This window comes from Astatotilapia calliptera, chromosome 3 (assembly GCF_900246225.1).
Source record: "Astatotilapia calliptera chromosome 3, fAstCal1.2, whole genome shotgun sequence".
NCBI lineage: Eukaryota > Metazoa > Chordata > Actinopteri > Cichliformes > Cichlidae > Astatotilapia > Astatotilapia calliptera.
In genome coordinates this window covers 46206436-46221955 of record NC_039304.1, presented here as the reverse complement: position 1 = coordinate 46221955, position 15520 = coordinate 46206436, and the positions used below count along the sequence as shown (strand labels likewise).

General features: G+C 41.6%; 1 protein-coding gene across 1 annotated transcript in view; it reads left to right on the top strand.

The window, feature by feature from the left end:
• The first annotated feature begins 401 nt into the window (after nt 1-401).
• LOC113010425 (tyrosine-protein kinase-like otk) overlaps nt 402-15520 on the top strand; it is a 54622-nt gene continuing 39503 nt past the window's right edge. The window contains 2 exon segments of the mRNA XM_026149454.1: nt 402-497; nt 2709-3047. Of these exon segments, the coding sequence (XP_026005239.1) occupies nt 437-497; nt 2709-3047 (400 nt within the window). The 5' untranslated portion in view covers nt 402-436.

Genomic DNA, 15520 nt, shown 5'->3' with positions numbered 1-15520 from the left:
GATCTCAGTCGGAATTTTCAGTTTGATCACGTCCTCAGTCTGTATTTCAAACGGGGAAAGTCAGAACAGCTTCATGAAGCTCAAGTTAACAATCCAAGATGGAGGCGGGGAATGTACCTGTAGTAAAACTAAATCTTTTGAATCTGTTCCCCACTGTGGTGTATTTTAGACTTGCTAAATAATCCGTGCACAGAGCACTGACCAAACTCTAATATGAACAACCTGTAGTCATGGTTTTACCTGCAACAAGTCTAGCATTGCACCGCTCTGCTACTCATCAATGAATGGCTCTAGCTTGCAAAGTAGTAATCGACAACCTTCACAGTGCGAGCGAGTGGCAAGGGTCTTTCTCAGCCTTCCGAGTGCAACGAAACGCATCACAACACATAATGCGGAAGCGTTTGATCAAACCTTGTTTCCCGTTACCTCAACTGTGATGGCTGCCAAAATACATATTGCGTTTTGGTGGACTTGTCTGGTTGCCTTCGTCTGTGCAGGTTAAATTTAGTTATTATAAAGTCAAACATGTTGTAAAGCTGTTATTTAAACTGGCCGGTACTTTATTCTGAGATAAATATGATGAAAGACTGACTCGGTTACTGGCATCCCCGGTGGCACCTTCAGATGCCACAACTTAGAGCATCTTTTTCAATAATGGCTTAACGAGTTATGTTGAATTTAACTCCAGTGTTTTCATGAAGGTGTCTGTCTCTAGCTCAGCTCGTTAACAGATGCTGGACACATTTCCTGGTTCAGAGTTTCGGTTTAAAAACAGCAGGAAGCGCCAGTGTTTACTGATTCGTTTACACGCAGCACATTAAAGTGAAATATAAACTATCTGCTGGGAGAAACCATCTTATATGTGCAGCGTGTTAAGTTGTAGCCACTAAAATTGCTCTATGACGCATTCTGACGGGAAAGTCCGTGAACTAATTTAGCGATACAGGAAGTGTACGAATGATTTGCTGCCGCATTAATCTCTTCTTTTTGAAACGCTTTTGCATTTTACTTTGAGACGCTGCAATTCCTGAGTTACCACAGGAAAACAACCTCTGCTGGGCCTTCTCTTTAATAGCCTATTAGCCTTTTTTTCCATTTCTACCTACTGTAGTTGGCTCAGCGTGGTTTTTAGTTTTCCATCGTGTGGTAGTACCTGATAACGGGCACTTTTTAGTACCTGGTTAATGACTTTTACCATGAATTAATGTTTCAATCTTAAACACGATCAACCTGTCTGTAATAATCAGCTACGTGCCACAGGCCTTCAAACTGGTAGTTGGTAAACTTTTACTTCAAAAACGCAACTTCCTGACCCAGCTGTCTTGGCTCATTATAGGCCAATTGCCAACCGTCCATATATCTCAATTATTCCTGTCTTCCACCCCTTGGTCACAGCACATGCGTTCCCCTCCCTGAGCCTGGTTCTGCTGGATGTTTCTTCGTGTTAAAATGGAGTTTTTCCTTCCCACTGTCACCACAGTGCTTGCTCATAGGATCATATGATTGTTTATTAAGCTGTTCTCAATTGTAATGGAAAAATAGTCGAGCTGAGTCATACAGTGTTGAGCTGATCCAACTGGGTACTAATGAAAAATGGTTTATATGTGTAAGGACTAGTTCCTCTGAAAAGGTGGATCCTAATAATCTGAAGTGATTCACAGTTGTTGAAAGGCTGGAAGGTGGAGTGTTGACAGTCTTTGACTGGAAGCAACTGGTCCACCTACTGTTTTTAGGAGAACTTGATTGTTCCCAGTCAGACCAGTGACAGTGGTGTCATCTGCAAACTTCAGGAGTTTCACAGATGCTTCTCCTGAGGTGCAGTCATTAGTGTAGAGAGAGAAGACCAGTGGCAAGAGAACACACCTCTGGTGAAGCCCACTGTTGATGGTCTGTGTGCCTGATGTGAATCTTGAATCTTGAGGAAGCTGGTAGTCCTCTGACAGGTTGGTCGAGGTGATGCAGGATTTACTGCAGTCCCATACTGATGCATCATCAGCTGACCTGTTTGCCCAGTAGGGAAACTACAGGGTGTCCAGCAGAGGCTTTGATGCCCTTCAGGTGTCTCAACACGAGTCTCAAAGGACTTCATGACCACAGATGTCAGGGAGACAGGCCTGTAGTCATTTAATCCTGTAATGGATGACTTCTTTGAGACTAATAGATTACATTTTATTACATTTTTACTACTGTTGAAATTCACTGCAACCATCTCAGAGCTCTTTCTCTTTTCTGTGGGTGGTGCATGGCCATTCCTAATTCGTAGCTCACGAGATAGAGGATCATTTATCCGTTTGAAGGTCAGTGGATCGATCACTGGCTCCTCTAGCCTGCATGTTAAAGTCTCCTTGGACAAGAACTTTCTCCTCAGGATACTGAACCCTGAGTTGTTGCTGGTCAGAGTGCAAATCTGAGAAAGCACTGAGGCAGAGATAACAGTGGTGTGTGTGTGTGTGTGTGTGTGTATGTGTGTGTGTGTGTGTGTGTGTGTGTGTGTGTGTGTGTGTGTGTGTGTGTGTGTGTGTGTGTGTGTGTGTGTGTGTGTGTGTGTGTGAGAGAGAATGTGAATGATCAGCTGAGGAGAAGGTTGTTATATGAGTAACAGTCCCTTTGCTGTATGAAGCTGAGAGTGGGAGGGCTTCTTTCAAATCTGACCTGCAGTCAGTTCCAGCGTCTCACTTCAATCTGCTCTGTGTTGTTTCCTCTTTCAGACCAGAAAAACATCACAGCTGAGTCTGGACAGGACGTCACTCTGACATGTCGCGCTCCAAATTAAAACCCCATCATTGTTTTAAAGTGGAGCAGAGCTGACCTGAGAGATGAATATGTGCTTTTGTACAAGGATGATCAGTTTGTTCCAGCCAACCAGCATCCATCTTTTAAGAACCGGGTGGATCTGCAGGACAGACAGATGAAGGATGGAGACGCGTCTTTGATTCTGAAGGATGTGACAATTAATGACACTGGAACATACGAGTGTGTTGTCATTCCCAGAGGTGGAGGCAGTTCAAAGCCCATCAGCATCATCTACCTTCATGTTGTCCCTCCAGGTGAGTGAGTAGAGTTGAGTGTGTGTGTGATCAGAGGTGAAGCTGCTTCCTGGTTGTTGATGTTTGTTTCTAAAGATGTTGTTGATGAGACTTTGTAGAAAGCAGCTGGTCTGAGTGATGTGATCAGAGTGCAGTAGATAATGTCTGACAGCAGTTTGAAGAGGAAATGGATTCTGTTCTGTTCTTCACTCATCACCTACCTGACAGCTGACACCTCACACCTGTTTCTCACCTGCAGGTCAGACAGGAGGAGACACAGAGGATGGAGGGAAGGAGGCTGGAGGGAAGGAGGAGGGAGGGAAGGAGGCAGGAGGGAAGGAGGATGGAGGGAAGGAAGATGGAGGGAAGGAGGCTGGATCTGTTGGACTGAAAGTTGGTCTGTCATTTCTTGCTGTTCTTCTTGTTGCTGCTGTTGGTGGATTTTTTGATCTACAGAAAACATGAAAAAACAAAGAGTCAGGATCCGCACCATCAACCTGCTGAATTGCAGTCTGTTTGAAACGTGAGTTTTTACAGCTGAACTCCTGGAGTCTGAGTCTCCTGCTGAGCCAGACTTCATTTAGTGTTATTAAACATTCAGAAGATGATATGTGGACAGACATCAGTCAGCTCTCAGAGATTTGAACTTCCTGTTTTTGTTTGTTTGCTTTGCGTGCATCAGTATTAGTTATTAGTTTGTTTTAGCTTCCAGGTTAGTCGCTCATCTCAGTGGAAGAGTTTATGTTCTTAAACAGTGTTATTTACACTTTTGCCTTATTTATATGTGGAACATTCAGGACTTCATCATTCAAACAAAGAAAAGTTACAAATCTGAGAATAAGATCAGTGATATTCAACAACAAAAACCATTTTATGTGACAAACATCTTCTTTGTCTTTGATCTCAACAGAAATAAGTTTGTTCACAGTGATGGATTCAGCGTCGTCTCTGTCACAATATCAGAATCAGTGAGTTTGTTTCATCTTCAGGTTCAGCTGTTTGTGAGGTCAGACTCAGACTGATCCTCGTGTTTAGATGTTACACAATAATTCCAGACACTGACTGACAACACAAACACAACACAAAGTGCTCAGGGTCCATTTATCAGCTAGAACTGAGTGACTGAATAATCTGATATTATTATGAAACCAAAGAGAAATGTGTTACATGGAGCTGCAGAGTCACATGTTTCCTCTGATCTATGAAGCCTTAACTTGTTGTTCCATGAAGGAGACTCTTCAGTTTAAACACGTCAAGATTATTTATTATTTTATTTTTATACCAGTTTGTTTACTGATAAAGTTTTACACGTGTTACTCTTCAATGTTTGTCTTTGTTTCCTGTCGCTGTAAAAGTTTCCTGACCTGCTGTTTGAATGTGTGCAGATTTGATCTCACCTTGAATGTAACGGTGTGAACATTTATACATTTAACCTGATATTATTACAACCTGTGATCTGTGTTAGCTCAGTAGCCCCTCTCAGAGATAGGAGATAAATAACAGAGCTGAATATCTGGCAGTTCATGGGATATCAGTATGAGGTGGGTTATTGAGCACAACACACAGTTTTGTGTATTAACATCTTTGTGCCTGCTATATGAAACAAGCATGTTAAATTACTGCCTATTTAATGAGAAGAGCTACAAGTTGATTTATTCTTTTGAATTTTGAAATGACATTCAGCTTCTGTGCTACTAAAACCTACTGTTCTTGTATAATGTGTCTGCCAGACCAGAACATTCTGTTCATATCCACATAATAAACATAATCTCTAAAATATAAATAATTGGTTGTCTATGATTGTCTGCACACCACAGAGTTGAGGCATTAACCAAACATAGTTACAACATCACCACTAAACTGAGGCCACTTCCTCTGTGTGAAACAGATGGAAACAGGCATGAACGTAGACTCAAAATGAACAGACAGTTTCATAAAGAACTCATGAATACTGTTCAGATGAAATCATTTGAAGTGTCTCAATGTTGTGCTTTATATGAACTAAAATGCCATATAACCATACAGTGTAGTATTAAGTGGACACAGCCCTGAAAGTAAAGGGATTAGACTTTCGCTCACACTTGCCTGAGAAAAAGTAGATGAAGTCAAGCTTATCGCATTTACAGGACTCAAACATGTAATTCAAACAAAATAAATGTTTGTTTCTAAGGTGAATGTAATAAAATCATATAAGATCTACATAAAATTTACCAACTTAATACCTCTTGAATTTATTCTTGTTGATATGACATGATAAAATCTAATAAGAGTGGTTAGCTGCCTTAAAGACTCGCGATATCACAAGTTCACATGTGATTTTAAACCACAGGAGGCAGGAAAGCTCATGATCTGCTTCATGGTCATCTTGGAAAAGTAAGAGTCGTTCTATCTTCATCCATCTTGAAGAAAATACTTTTTGAGCAAAGGTATCATCAGTTTGTCGATTCTTTTCAGTACTATTTATTCACATTTTTGTCTAGTTTTTTTAAATCTGGCTGTTTATACCACTCTAGCTAGCTAACACATTAGTGTAACAATATAGCAGAATTTCATGCTAGCACAAGCATGATATCCTAATATGAAAGCCTTAGCTATTCAAAATGTAGATACTGTTTATAACTCAAATTCTGCACACAAGCTAGTTTGGCTTTACCACGGAAACTGTTGTGTTGTGTGTGGGTTGTTGAAATTTGTAAGTTTGTAAGTTGCAACTGTTGCATAGTATTTTATTTAACAATTGATGTGTTCTTAGTACAATGAGGAGGGAATACAAAACATGAACAGATATTTTTTCCTGTTTCTTAATTTTTTTGAAATTAAATATTTTTCTACTTAATAAACTTGGAGACTTGCAGTACCCTCCTGTAAACATAACAAATGTTTAATTGTCAAATGGTATTTTAGGTAAGGTGGTCATTTTTAATTCATATCATTTGGGTCATCTAGTATTGAAAACATTCCTTTACAGGTCGTAAATGTCTCAACAGTTCCTGTTGATGTTTTGAAAGAAGAAATGGCTCAGACTATTGCAAAGAAATTCCATTGTACATCTGAAGTCCACCTGTATTGTATTGCTCAGGAGAGTTTGTGTTTCATAGTGAGAAGGCTTACAGGGAACATTCCAGAGCCTTTGAGCTGACTGCATGTCCAAGCAGAGCGACTGTGTTGACTGAACTTGCCGATGAATACTCTTTGGCAGACTACTTTGTTTACATCACCACTAAACAGATCTGTAAACTGAGACTGCTTCCGCTGTGTGAAATGGATGCAACCAGGCATAAATGTAGACTCAAAATGAACAGAAAGTTTCGTAAAGAACTTACGAATAATTGGTAAAGAATTATTTGATATGCCTCAATGTTATGCTTTATATGAACAAAAATGCCATATAACTACTAGAGATGGACCGATCCAATATTACATATCAGTATCGGTCTGATACTGACCTAAATTACTGGATCGGATATCGGGCAAAGTTTAGCCAGGGGGGCCGATATGGCATTAACAGAGAAAAGGGGGCACAAAGACATACTTTTCTTTCTTATTCTCATTTAAAATGTTTAGCTTTTATTAAATAATTATCTGAATCTTACACCCAAAGTTTTAATCTGATGTAAAATATAATAATAATAATGGATTGGATTTATATAGCGCTTTTCAAGGCACCCAAAGCGCTTTACAATGCCATTATTCATTCACTCTCACATTCACACACTGGTGGAGGCAAGCTACGGTTGTAGCTACAGCCACAGTTTTTTTTCCCACACTGCATCAAATTAAAGTTGATTACGTCGATTAAGCATCATGAGGTGGAGGGTGGGGGGTGGTTAACTATTTTTTTTTTTTGCTATTAGTTAGGTTGCTAAATATTTCTGCTAAGTACTCTTTAAAATACCAGAATAGGGTATAGGTTTAAGTTTATTAGATTGATCAGTATTGCTGAACTATGAATTATGTTGGGTGCAGTGTATTTTTTTACATATTTTACCGGAAGCCCACACACACGGACCAGTACCTCCTCTTTGACTCCCATCACCCTCTGGAACACAAACTTGGAGTAATTAGGACCCTACACCACCGGGCAGAACATGTTCCCTCTAAGCCTGAAGGGGAAAAGAAGGAACACACACATGTAAAGGAAGCACTCAAAACGTGCGGCTATCCTAAATGGGCGTTCTTAAAGTCAGCAAAGAGGCACAGAAAAGAAGACCAGACACCAGCGAGGGAGGATAAGAAGGACAGACGCAACAACATTGTCATCCCCTATGTAGCCGGTGTATCAGAGAAACTCAGGAGAGTTTTCTCCAAGCATGACATCCCGGTGCATTTCAGACCCAGCAACACACTCAGACAGAAACTGGTTCACCCGAAAGACAAAATGCCAAAACACAAACTTAACAACGTGGTGTATGCTGTACAGTGCAGCGAGGAATGCCCAGACCTCTACATTGGAGAGACCAAACAGCCACTTCACAAGCGCATGGCACAACACAGAAGAGCCACCTCCACAGGACAAGACTCAGCAGTCCATCTGCATCTTAAGGATAAAGGACACTCTTTCGAGGATGCCAATGTTCACATTTTGGACAGAGAGGACAGATGGTTTGAAAGAGGAGTGAAAGAAGCCATCTATGTCCACTGTGAGCGACCATCTTTGAACAGAGGCGGGGGTTTACGACACCAACTCTCTGCCATCTATAATCCAGTTTTGAGATCCCTTCCCAGACGCCTTAACGCCCACTCACATCCTGGGCCATCTGATCTCAGGAATTCGCATGATAAGGTGGGGCCAGGTTTCACAATGAACTCACCCGAAACTCTGGCTGATTGGGACCCACACCCAGTTTCACACCTTGGCTCAGGTGATTAGAGGATCATCAGGGGGTCCTTTTGTCCCTCTGTGGGGGGTTACTCCCACTAGGTTTATATCTGGGACTCTCCACCATTTGACCTTAGAACTGAAGAAGCTTCTCGGATGAGAGGTGAAACGTCTTCAAGCAACTTAAAGAAGTCCAGACGCTTTTCTTTGCAAGCTCCTTTGACTACGATGACCTGGATGACTGAGAACCTTCACAGACATAAGAGTCAATCTGTCTTCATCCATCTTGAAGAAAATACTTTTTGAGCAAAGGTATCATCAGTTTGTCGATTCTTTTCAGTACTGGATCACTGGAGTTTAGTGTGATGTAGAATTATTGTAGAGACACTGACACTGCCCTAGATGCAGTAAAGGCCTGAGTGTGTCATGAATTTAGGAGTAGATTTCTAGGAGGCCCTCCCCCACTTTGAACTGTGAAAGTAAGACAAATGGTAAATGGCCTGTATTTATATAGCGCTTTACTAGTCCCTAAGGACCCCAAAGTGCTTTACATATCCAGTCATCCACCCATTCACACACTGGTGATGGTAAGCTACATTGTAGCCACAGCCACCCTGGGGCGCACTGACAGAGGCGAGGCTGCCAGACACTGGCGCCACCGGGCCCTCTGACCACCACCAGTAGGCAACGGGTGAAGTGTCTTGCCCAAGGACACAACGACCGAGACTGTCCAAGCCGGGGCTCGAACCGGCAACCTTCCGATTACAAGGCGAACTCCCAACTCTTGAGCCACGATCGCCCAAAGAGAAGTTAATGTTGAGTGGAAATTCCCCAGGGGATACCTGGGTGAGGGTTTCAACGTTTGTAACCGGATAACTTTGGTCTGAAAGGGAGATGGACTTTTATGACGGGCAGGAAGTCACGTACTCAGAGACGCACACATCTTCAGAAGTTTCCTGATGACTCTGCGGTGGTTGGTTCCATCAGCAGGGATGATGAGACAGAGTACCGGGCTGTGGTCGACTCCTTTGTCATGTGGTGTGAACAGAATCATCTGCAGCTCAACATGGCAAAGACCAAGGAACTGATCGTGGACTTCAGGAAGACCAGGAAACACTTGACTCCTGTTTGAATCCAGGGGGTAAATCTTGAGATAGTGGAGGACTATAAATACCTTGGAGTACACATTGACAATAAACTGGACTGGGCTAAAAACACCACAGCACTTTACAGGAAGGGTCAGAGTTGTCTCTATTTTCTGAGGAGACTGAGATCCTTCAACATCTGTTGGACAATGCTCAGGATTCTCTATGACTCTGTTGTGGCCAGTGCGATCCTCTATGCTGTTGCATGCTGGGGGTGCAGAATGAGGGTTGCTGATACTAATAGACTCAATAAAGTGATCCACAAGGCCAGTAATCTTCTGGGGATAGAGCTGGACTCCCTTAAGGCCCTGTTGGAGGGGCAGATGTTGTCCAAAATAAAAACAATGTTGGATAATTCCTCCCACCCACTTGGCTAGTCACAGGAGCACGTTCAGAGAGAGACTGAAATTACCAAAAAGCACAACACAGGAACGGCACAGGAAATCATTCTCATCGTCAACTCATCCAACTAACACACTGAATACCAGTCATGGAAATAACTGCAGGAATAACTTTTTTCAGTATCGAGTAATCTAATTACTATTTCTATCGTTATGTGACAGGTGAGACCTGGAGACTCGGGACCGCCCCTGGTGGGCGGAGCTGGTCTTTGCTCCTTTCATAAGCGCAGGTGTGGGCAATTGGGTATTCCTCTGCAAACCTGAAACTGCGAGTGCTTGGTCCGAGTTGGGCAAGTTGGTGTTTCTTAACTATGAAAGTCTGATACGGGTCTTCCCCTAAACTTCTGCTAGAACTGTAGGTTACACAAAAATGTACCACTTGAGCTCTGGCTGTTGGCAGAGGTTTACAGTTATTTGCACCCTTGTAAGGTGGGAAACATTGCTCCCGTGAGAACGGTATAGTGGACTTCATCGCCACTGACCCACATTTATTAGGGTGTGACACGAACTTGTGGACAGGTAACAAAACCAATTCAGTTGAGGAATATTCCTGTGTTTTACTGTCCAGCTAAGTGATCTCCTGCCTTTTATTTACAGAGTACTGAGCTGCTGCTTTGTCAGGTGGATTTCTGGCTGCGGGCAAAGGACCCGACACATCAGTGTGTTTTCATTTGTATCAGTAGGCACCACAGATATTGATTCTTTTAGTATTTTAACCCCTTTTTTATATATATATTGTCGCAGACGGTGAAGGCGCTGCAGGGAAAACAAATCCTTTTTTTTGTCTCCCCGCTTTTGCATGCACAGCAGTGGGCCTGAGTGAAGACGGCACTGAAGATTTGCCTTCTTTTTCTATAGTGTTTTACCCATTTGGGGTCATGTGTGAGTTGCCGTCCACTTTTAACCTGTGTGCTATGTCGAAATGTTTTTAAACGGTTCCCCGCAGTGCTTGTCCTGGCTCACGGGCAATCCTACAGTTTTATAGTTTCTAATAAGGTAAAGTTTTTAATTGTTTTTAGGTGCCGCTGTTACACTGTTTCTTTTCTTTTGTATTAAAAATTAAACTCTTTTAAACTGACTGTGCGCCTACGGCTCTGTCCTATTTTAAATAGGTACCTACCACGGGTCACAGTTACAACTTTGCTACCGTTACTAACAAGAATAGCGGTCACGTTACTATTTTTCAACAAACAGACGGTTGAAACTATGTTCAGCTTACTGCATCTTATATCAGCTGCACGGAAGTAGCTGTAAGTAACCCGCTACAGCTTTAAGCTGCTGCGCGCGCTCCCGCAGATGGCAATCACGATCACTTTTTGGCACCTGTAGCTCAGGGGAGCAAAACAATCGCATGAGTGCTGCTGTTTGTATGAGGAAGAATAAAGTAGTCGTGGTAAGCCAATCACGTGACCACTTAAAGACAAAGCAACAAGGTGATATATATACCAGTTATAGCAGTGTTTAAATTGTGTTGATAGGCCACGTAAAACCAGAGTCATAATAAAAATATCTACATGGCGTTTTTCCTCAATAGTTTCGTCATGTTTAACGTCTAAGGACAGCGCTAGCAAGAACTCTTATGAGTTATGAGAACTGCTTATGAGCAAAAAAAAACAAAAAAAAACAAAAGAAAAACAGCCCTTTCATGTTGGTGGAAAAACGCACCATGTCGACCAATCAAAAAATTATATGGTAACATGACATTTGGTTGTTTAGGTAGAGTGATGGCGAGAGAGAGTTTTGAGATGAGAGAGATTTGTGACGTTTGGAGTGTGTAGTTAATGTGTAGTGTTGTGGATAGTTTTGTGTTGTGTGTCAGAACAATGAGGCGACTGCTGTCTCCAGGTAGAAACAGGAGTGATACACCTGCTGCTGTCAGACCTGCAGGTATCAGGCTGTGATGTTCTCCTTTATAGTGGACAGAAATATTTTTTTGGAGTGGCACAAATAATTTGTGTGGCATCTTATTGAACAGCTGATTGTTCTGTAAATAGTTTGAAATGGTTGTTTGCAAAACTTGTGCATAGGATTTTAAAATTGGCAATTTATATTTGCATTTAAAGTTATGAAATATGATTCAATAAACATGTTTGTGGTTGTTACAGTAAAAAATATGCTGATTTTGTGTTTTTTGTTGTCTGATTTTAGATCAATTGTGTTAATACAGTATGTCAAATGAAAACATAACTGTAAATTCAATTACTAGAGTAAAAAGTTTAGAAGCAAAGACTGTGACAGTTTTGACAAAAATCTGGTTCGGATTTGCTGTACAGGAATAGCTGGTATCTTATTTAATTGATAACAAACTGTGGAAACATCATTGTACTGTATCCATGTTAGTATTTAAAGTCCAACTTCTCCCTCTAGTGGTCACATATAAACATGTGTGAGGATGGTGTTAATGTAAAATGTGAATCATAGTGTTCCAGTCAGTCATCAGTGTGTCTCTGCACAGCTGTAATTAAAATGTGTTCAGAGGGCTTCAGTGTCTGAATGGTTCCAGTTAAGCTCCATAACAGCAGCGTCCCTGGTTTGATTCCTGTGTTTCAGCTCATATCTGCCTCTCTCACTGAGGGGGACGTCCACTACATGGACATGGATTTGTTCATCAACCAAACTACAGATCACTGACAGCAGACTGAAGACTTGACGAATGAAAAACAAGATACTGCAGAGTATTTTTTTTTTTTCTTTATAGTAAAACTTTAGGTCCCCACCACTCTGAACCAGTAGAAAAGCTGGTGCTCAGAGGAAGAGGGCGGGCTTTACTTGGTGTCAGTGACAGAAATGAAAAAAAGCTCAAATGAGTGAGAAGGACGATGAAGGAAACATCTGTGCTGTGTCTGCTCTGTAAGTAGAATCTCTGTGTTTGTTTGAATTCTTGTACTTTGACTGTCTGCTCTCCTGATAACTGACGATGGAGGAGAAGACATGAAAAACAAATCAGGCTGAATTCAAGTTCAAACACCACGAGGACCAACTGCAGGTCTGAACTGACTCTTTATCTTTGCTCAGGAGTCGAGGAAACACAGCAGGCAGTGAAAAGATCAAATCATTCACTCATTATATCAACACAGCTGCTCAGTGGACACATGACTTCATTGTGTTATTTAAATGCAGTGGATATTTTATATATACTCAGAGTCTGTACTCATGATCACTGTGATCACATTAAAAGCTGCTTCTTAGATAAAAAGTAAAAGAGTTCAAACTGTCTGATACATCAGTAACAAACATAGAAGAAACGTCTGTTTTTTTCCTTTTTTGCCATCAAAATTATTGTCTAAAGGCAACGAAAGATGCCCAACGGATTTACTTTACCAAACGGACCACCCTTGCCTTGCCGCATTGGTCTATTTGATTCCCCTTTTATTGTTTATTTTATGGTTTATTTTATTAAAAAAAAAAAAAGAGAGCAACATAATAAACAACATCATCGTGATGATCTATGTGAATATAACAGTAAATACTAAATATTGAATATTATTGTGCAGCACGTAAGATCAACAGAACACAGTGTGCTTTGAGGTAGGAGCCAAAAAGGGTGTAGTTTGTGTGTGTGAGTACCCGTGTGTACACCTGTGAGCATGGACGCGCTTGTTTTTAAAAGGTTCCTTCATGTTCCTCTTGGTGGCGCTGTCACTTGGTGTTCGCTTGCTCTGCGGTAGAGTATCACTTCCTGTTCCTGCTCAAACACAGTGGTGTTTCTGAGTAGCTTATTTGCTTAGCAATTTAATTAACAACTTTTAAATACATTCTTCTTTCATAGTATAATCTTCACGTGCTTCATCCGAAGCAAACTTTCTGTGTACTCACTACCTAATTTATAGCCAAAGTATTCACTCACTGTCTCTGTACTGTTTCGCTAGCTTAGCTTAGCTCATAGCCGACTCGCTAGCGCTAGCACCATTGCTACTTCTCCTGTCCCTCCTGCACTTTCTTGCTCTTTGTGCCAGGTGTTTAGTTACTCCTCGGCCTCCTTTAGCAGTAATGATATCTGTAACAAATGTAGCATATTTGCAGCTCTGGAGGCCAGGATTACTGAATTGGAGACTCGGCTTCGCACCCTTCATTCACCCATAGCTAGCCAGGCCCCTGTAGCTTGTGCAGCCGAAGATAGCGTAGGCCCCGCTAGCTGTTCCCCGGCAGACCCCAAGCAGCTGGGGAAAGAGGGCAGCTGGGTGACGGTGAGGAGGAAGCATAGTCCTAAACAGAAGCCCCAGGTACACCACCAACCCGTTCATGTGTCTAACCATTTTTCCCCACTCGGCGACACACCCGCCGGGGGTCAAACTCTGGTAATTGGTGATTCTGTTTTCAGACGTGAAGCTAGAGACACTGGCAACCATAGTCAATTGTCTTCCAGGGGCCAGAGCAGGCGACATTGAAGGAAATTTAAAACTGCTGGCTAAGGGTAAACGTAAATTCAGTAAGATCATAATTCACGTCGGCAGTAATGACACCCGGTTACGCCAATCGGAGGTCACTAAAATCAATATTGAATCGGTGTGCAACTTTGCCAAAACAATGTCGGACTCTGTAGTTTTCTCTGGTCCCCTCCCCAATCAGACCAGGAGTGACATGTTTAGCCGCATGTTCTCCTTAAATTGCTGGCTGTCTGAGTGGTGTCCCAGAAACGATGTGGGCTTCATAGATAATTGGCAAACCTTCTGGAGGAAACCTGGTCTTGTTAGGAGAGACAGCATCCATCCGACTTTGGATGGAGCAGCTCTCATTTCTAGAAATATGGACAAATTTATTAAACCCCCCCAAAATATGACTATCCAGAGTTGGGACCAGGAAGCAGAGTTGCAGTCTTACACGCCTCTCTGCAGCTTCTCTCCTCCTGCTACCCCCCCAAAAACCCATCTCCATAGAGACTGTGTCAGCTTCCAAAAAGACAAAAAACAAACTAAAAACCAGCAACAAACAACTTAAACATAAACAATTACAAAGAAAGAACAATAAAGTATCCACATCTGAACCAAAGAGTAAAACAGTGAAATGTGGATTATTAAATATTAGGTCTCTCTCCTCCAAGTCTCTGTTAGTACATGACTTAATAATTGATCAACAAATCGATTTACTCTGCCTTACAGAAACCTGGTTGCAGCAGGATGATTATGTTAGTTTAAATGAATCAACACCCCCGAGTCATTCTAACTACCAGAAATCTCGAAGCACAGGCCGAGGGGGCGGTGTGGCAGCAATTTTTCACACCAGCCTATTAATTAATGAAAGACCAAGACAGACTTTTAATTCATTTGAAAGCCTGATGCTTAACATTGTCCACCCCAGCTGTGAAACTCAGAAACCAGTCTTACTTGTTATCATCTATCGTCCACCTGGGCCTTACAGAGTTTCTGTCTGATTTCTCAGACTTTATATCTAATTTAGTTCTGAGTTCAGATAAAAATAATTATTGTGGGTGATTTTAACATCCATGTAGATGCTAAAAATGACAGCCTCAACATGGCATTTAATCTGTTATTAGACTCAATTGGTTTCTCTCAAAACGTAAAAGAACCCACCCACCACTTTAATCACACTCTAGATCTTGTTTTAACATATGGCATCGAACCTGAACATTTAACAGTGTTTCCTGAAAACCCTCTCCTGTCTGATCATTTCCTGATAACATTTACATTTACAATAATTGATTACACAGCAGTGGAGAGTAGACTTTATCACAGTAGATGTCTTTCTGAAAGTGATGTAACTAAGTTTAAGAATATAATCCACCCACTGTTATCATCTTCAGTGCCCTGTACTAACACAGAGCAGAGCAGCTATCTGAACGCTACTCCAACAGAGGTCGATTATCTTGTTAATAATTTCACCTCCTCACTACGTACGACTCTGGATACTGTAGCTCCTGTGAAAACTAAGGCCTCAAATCAGAAGTACCTGACTCCGTGGTATAATTCTCAAACACGTACCCTAAAGCAGATGACTCGTAATCTGGAGAGGAAATGGCGTGTCACAAATTTAGAGGATCATTATTTAGCCTGGAGAAATAGTTTGCTGCTTTATAAGAAAGCCCTCCGCAAAGCCAGAACATCTTACTATTCATCACTGATTGAAGAAAATAAAAACAACCCCAGGTTTCTCTTCAGCACTGTAGCCAGG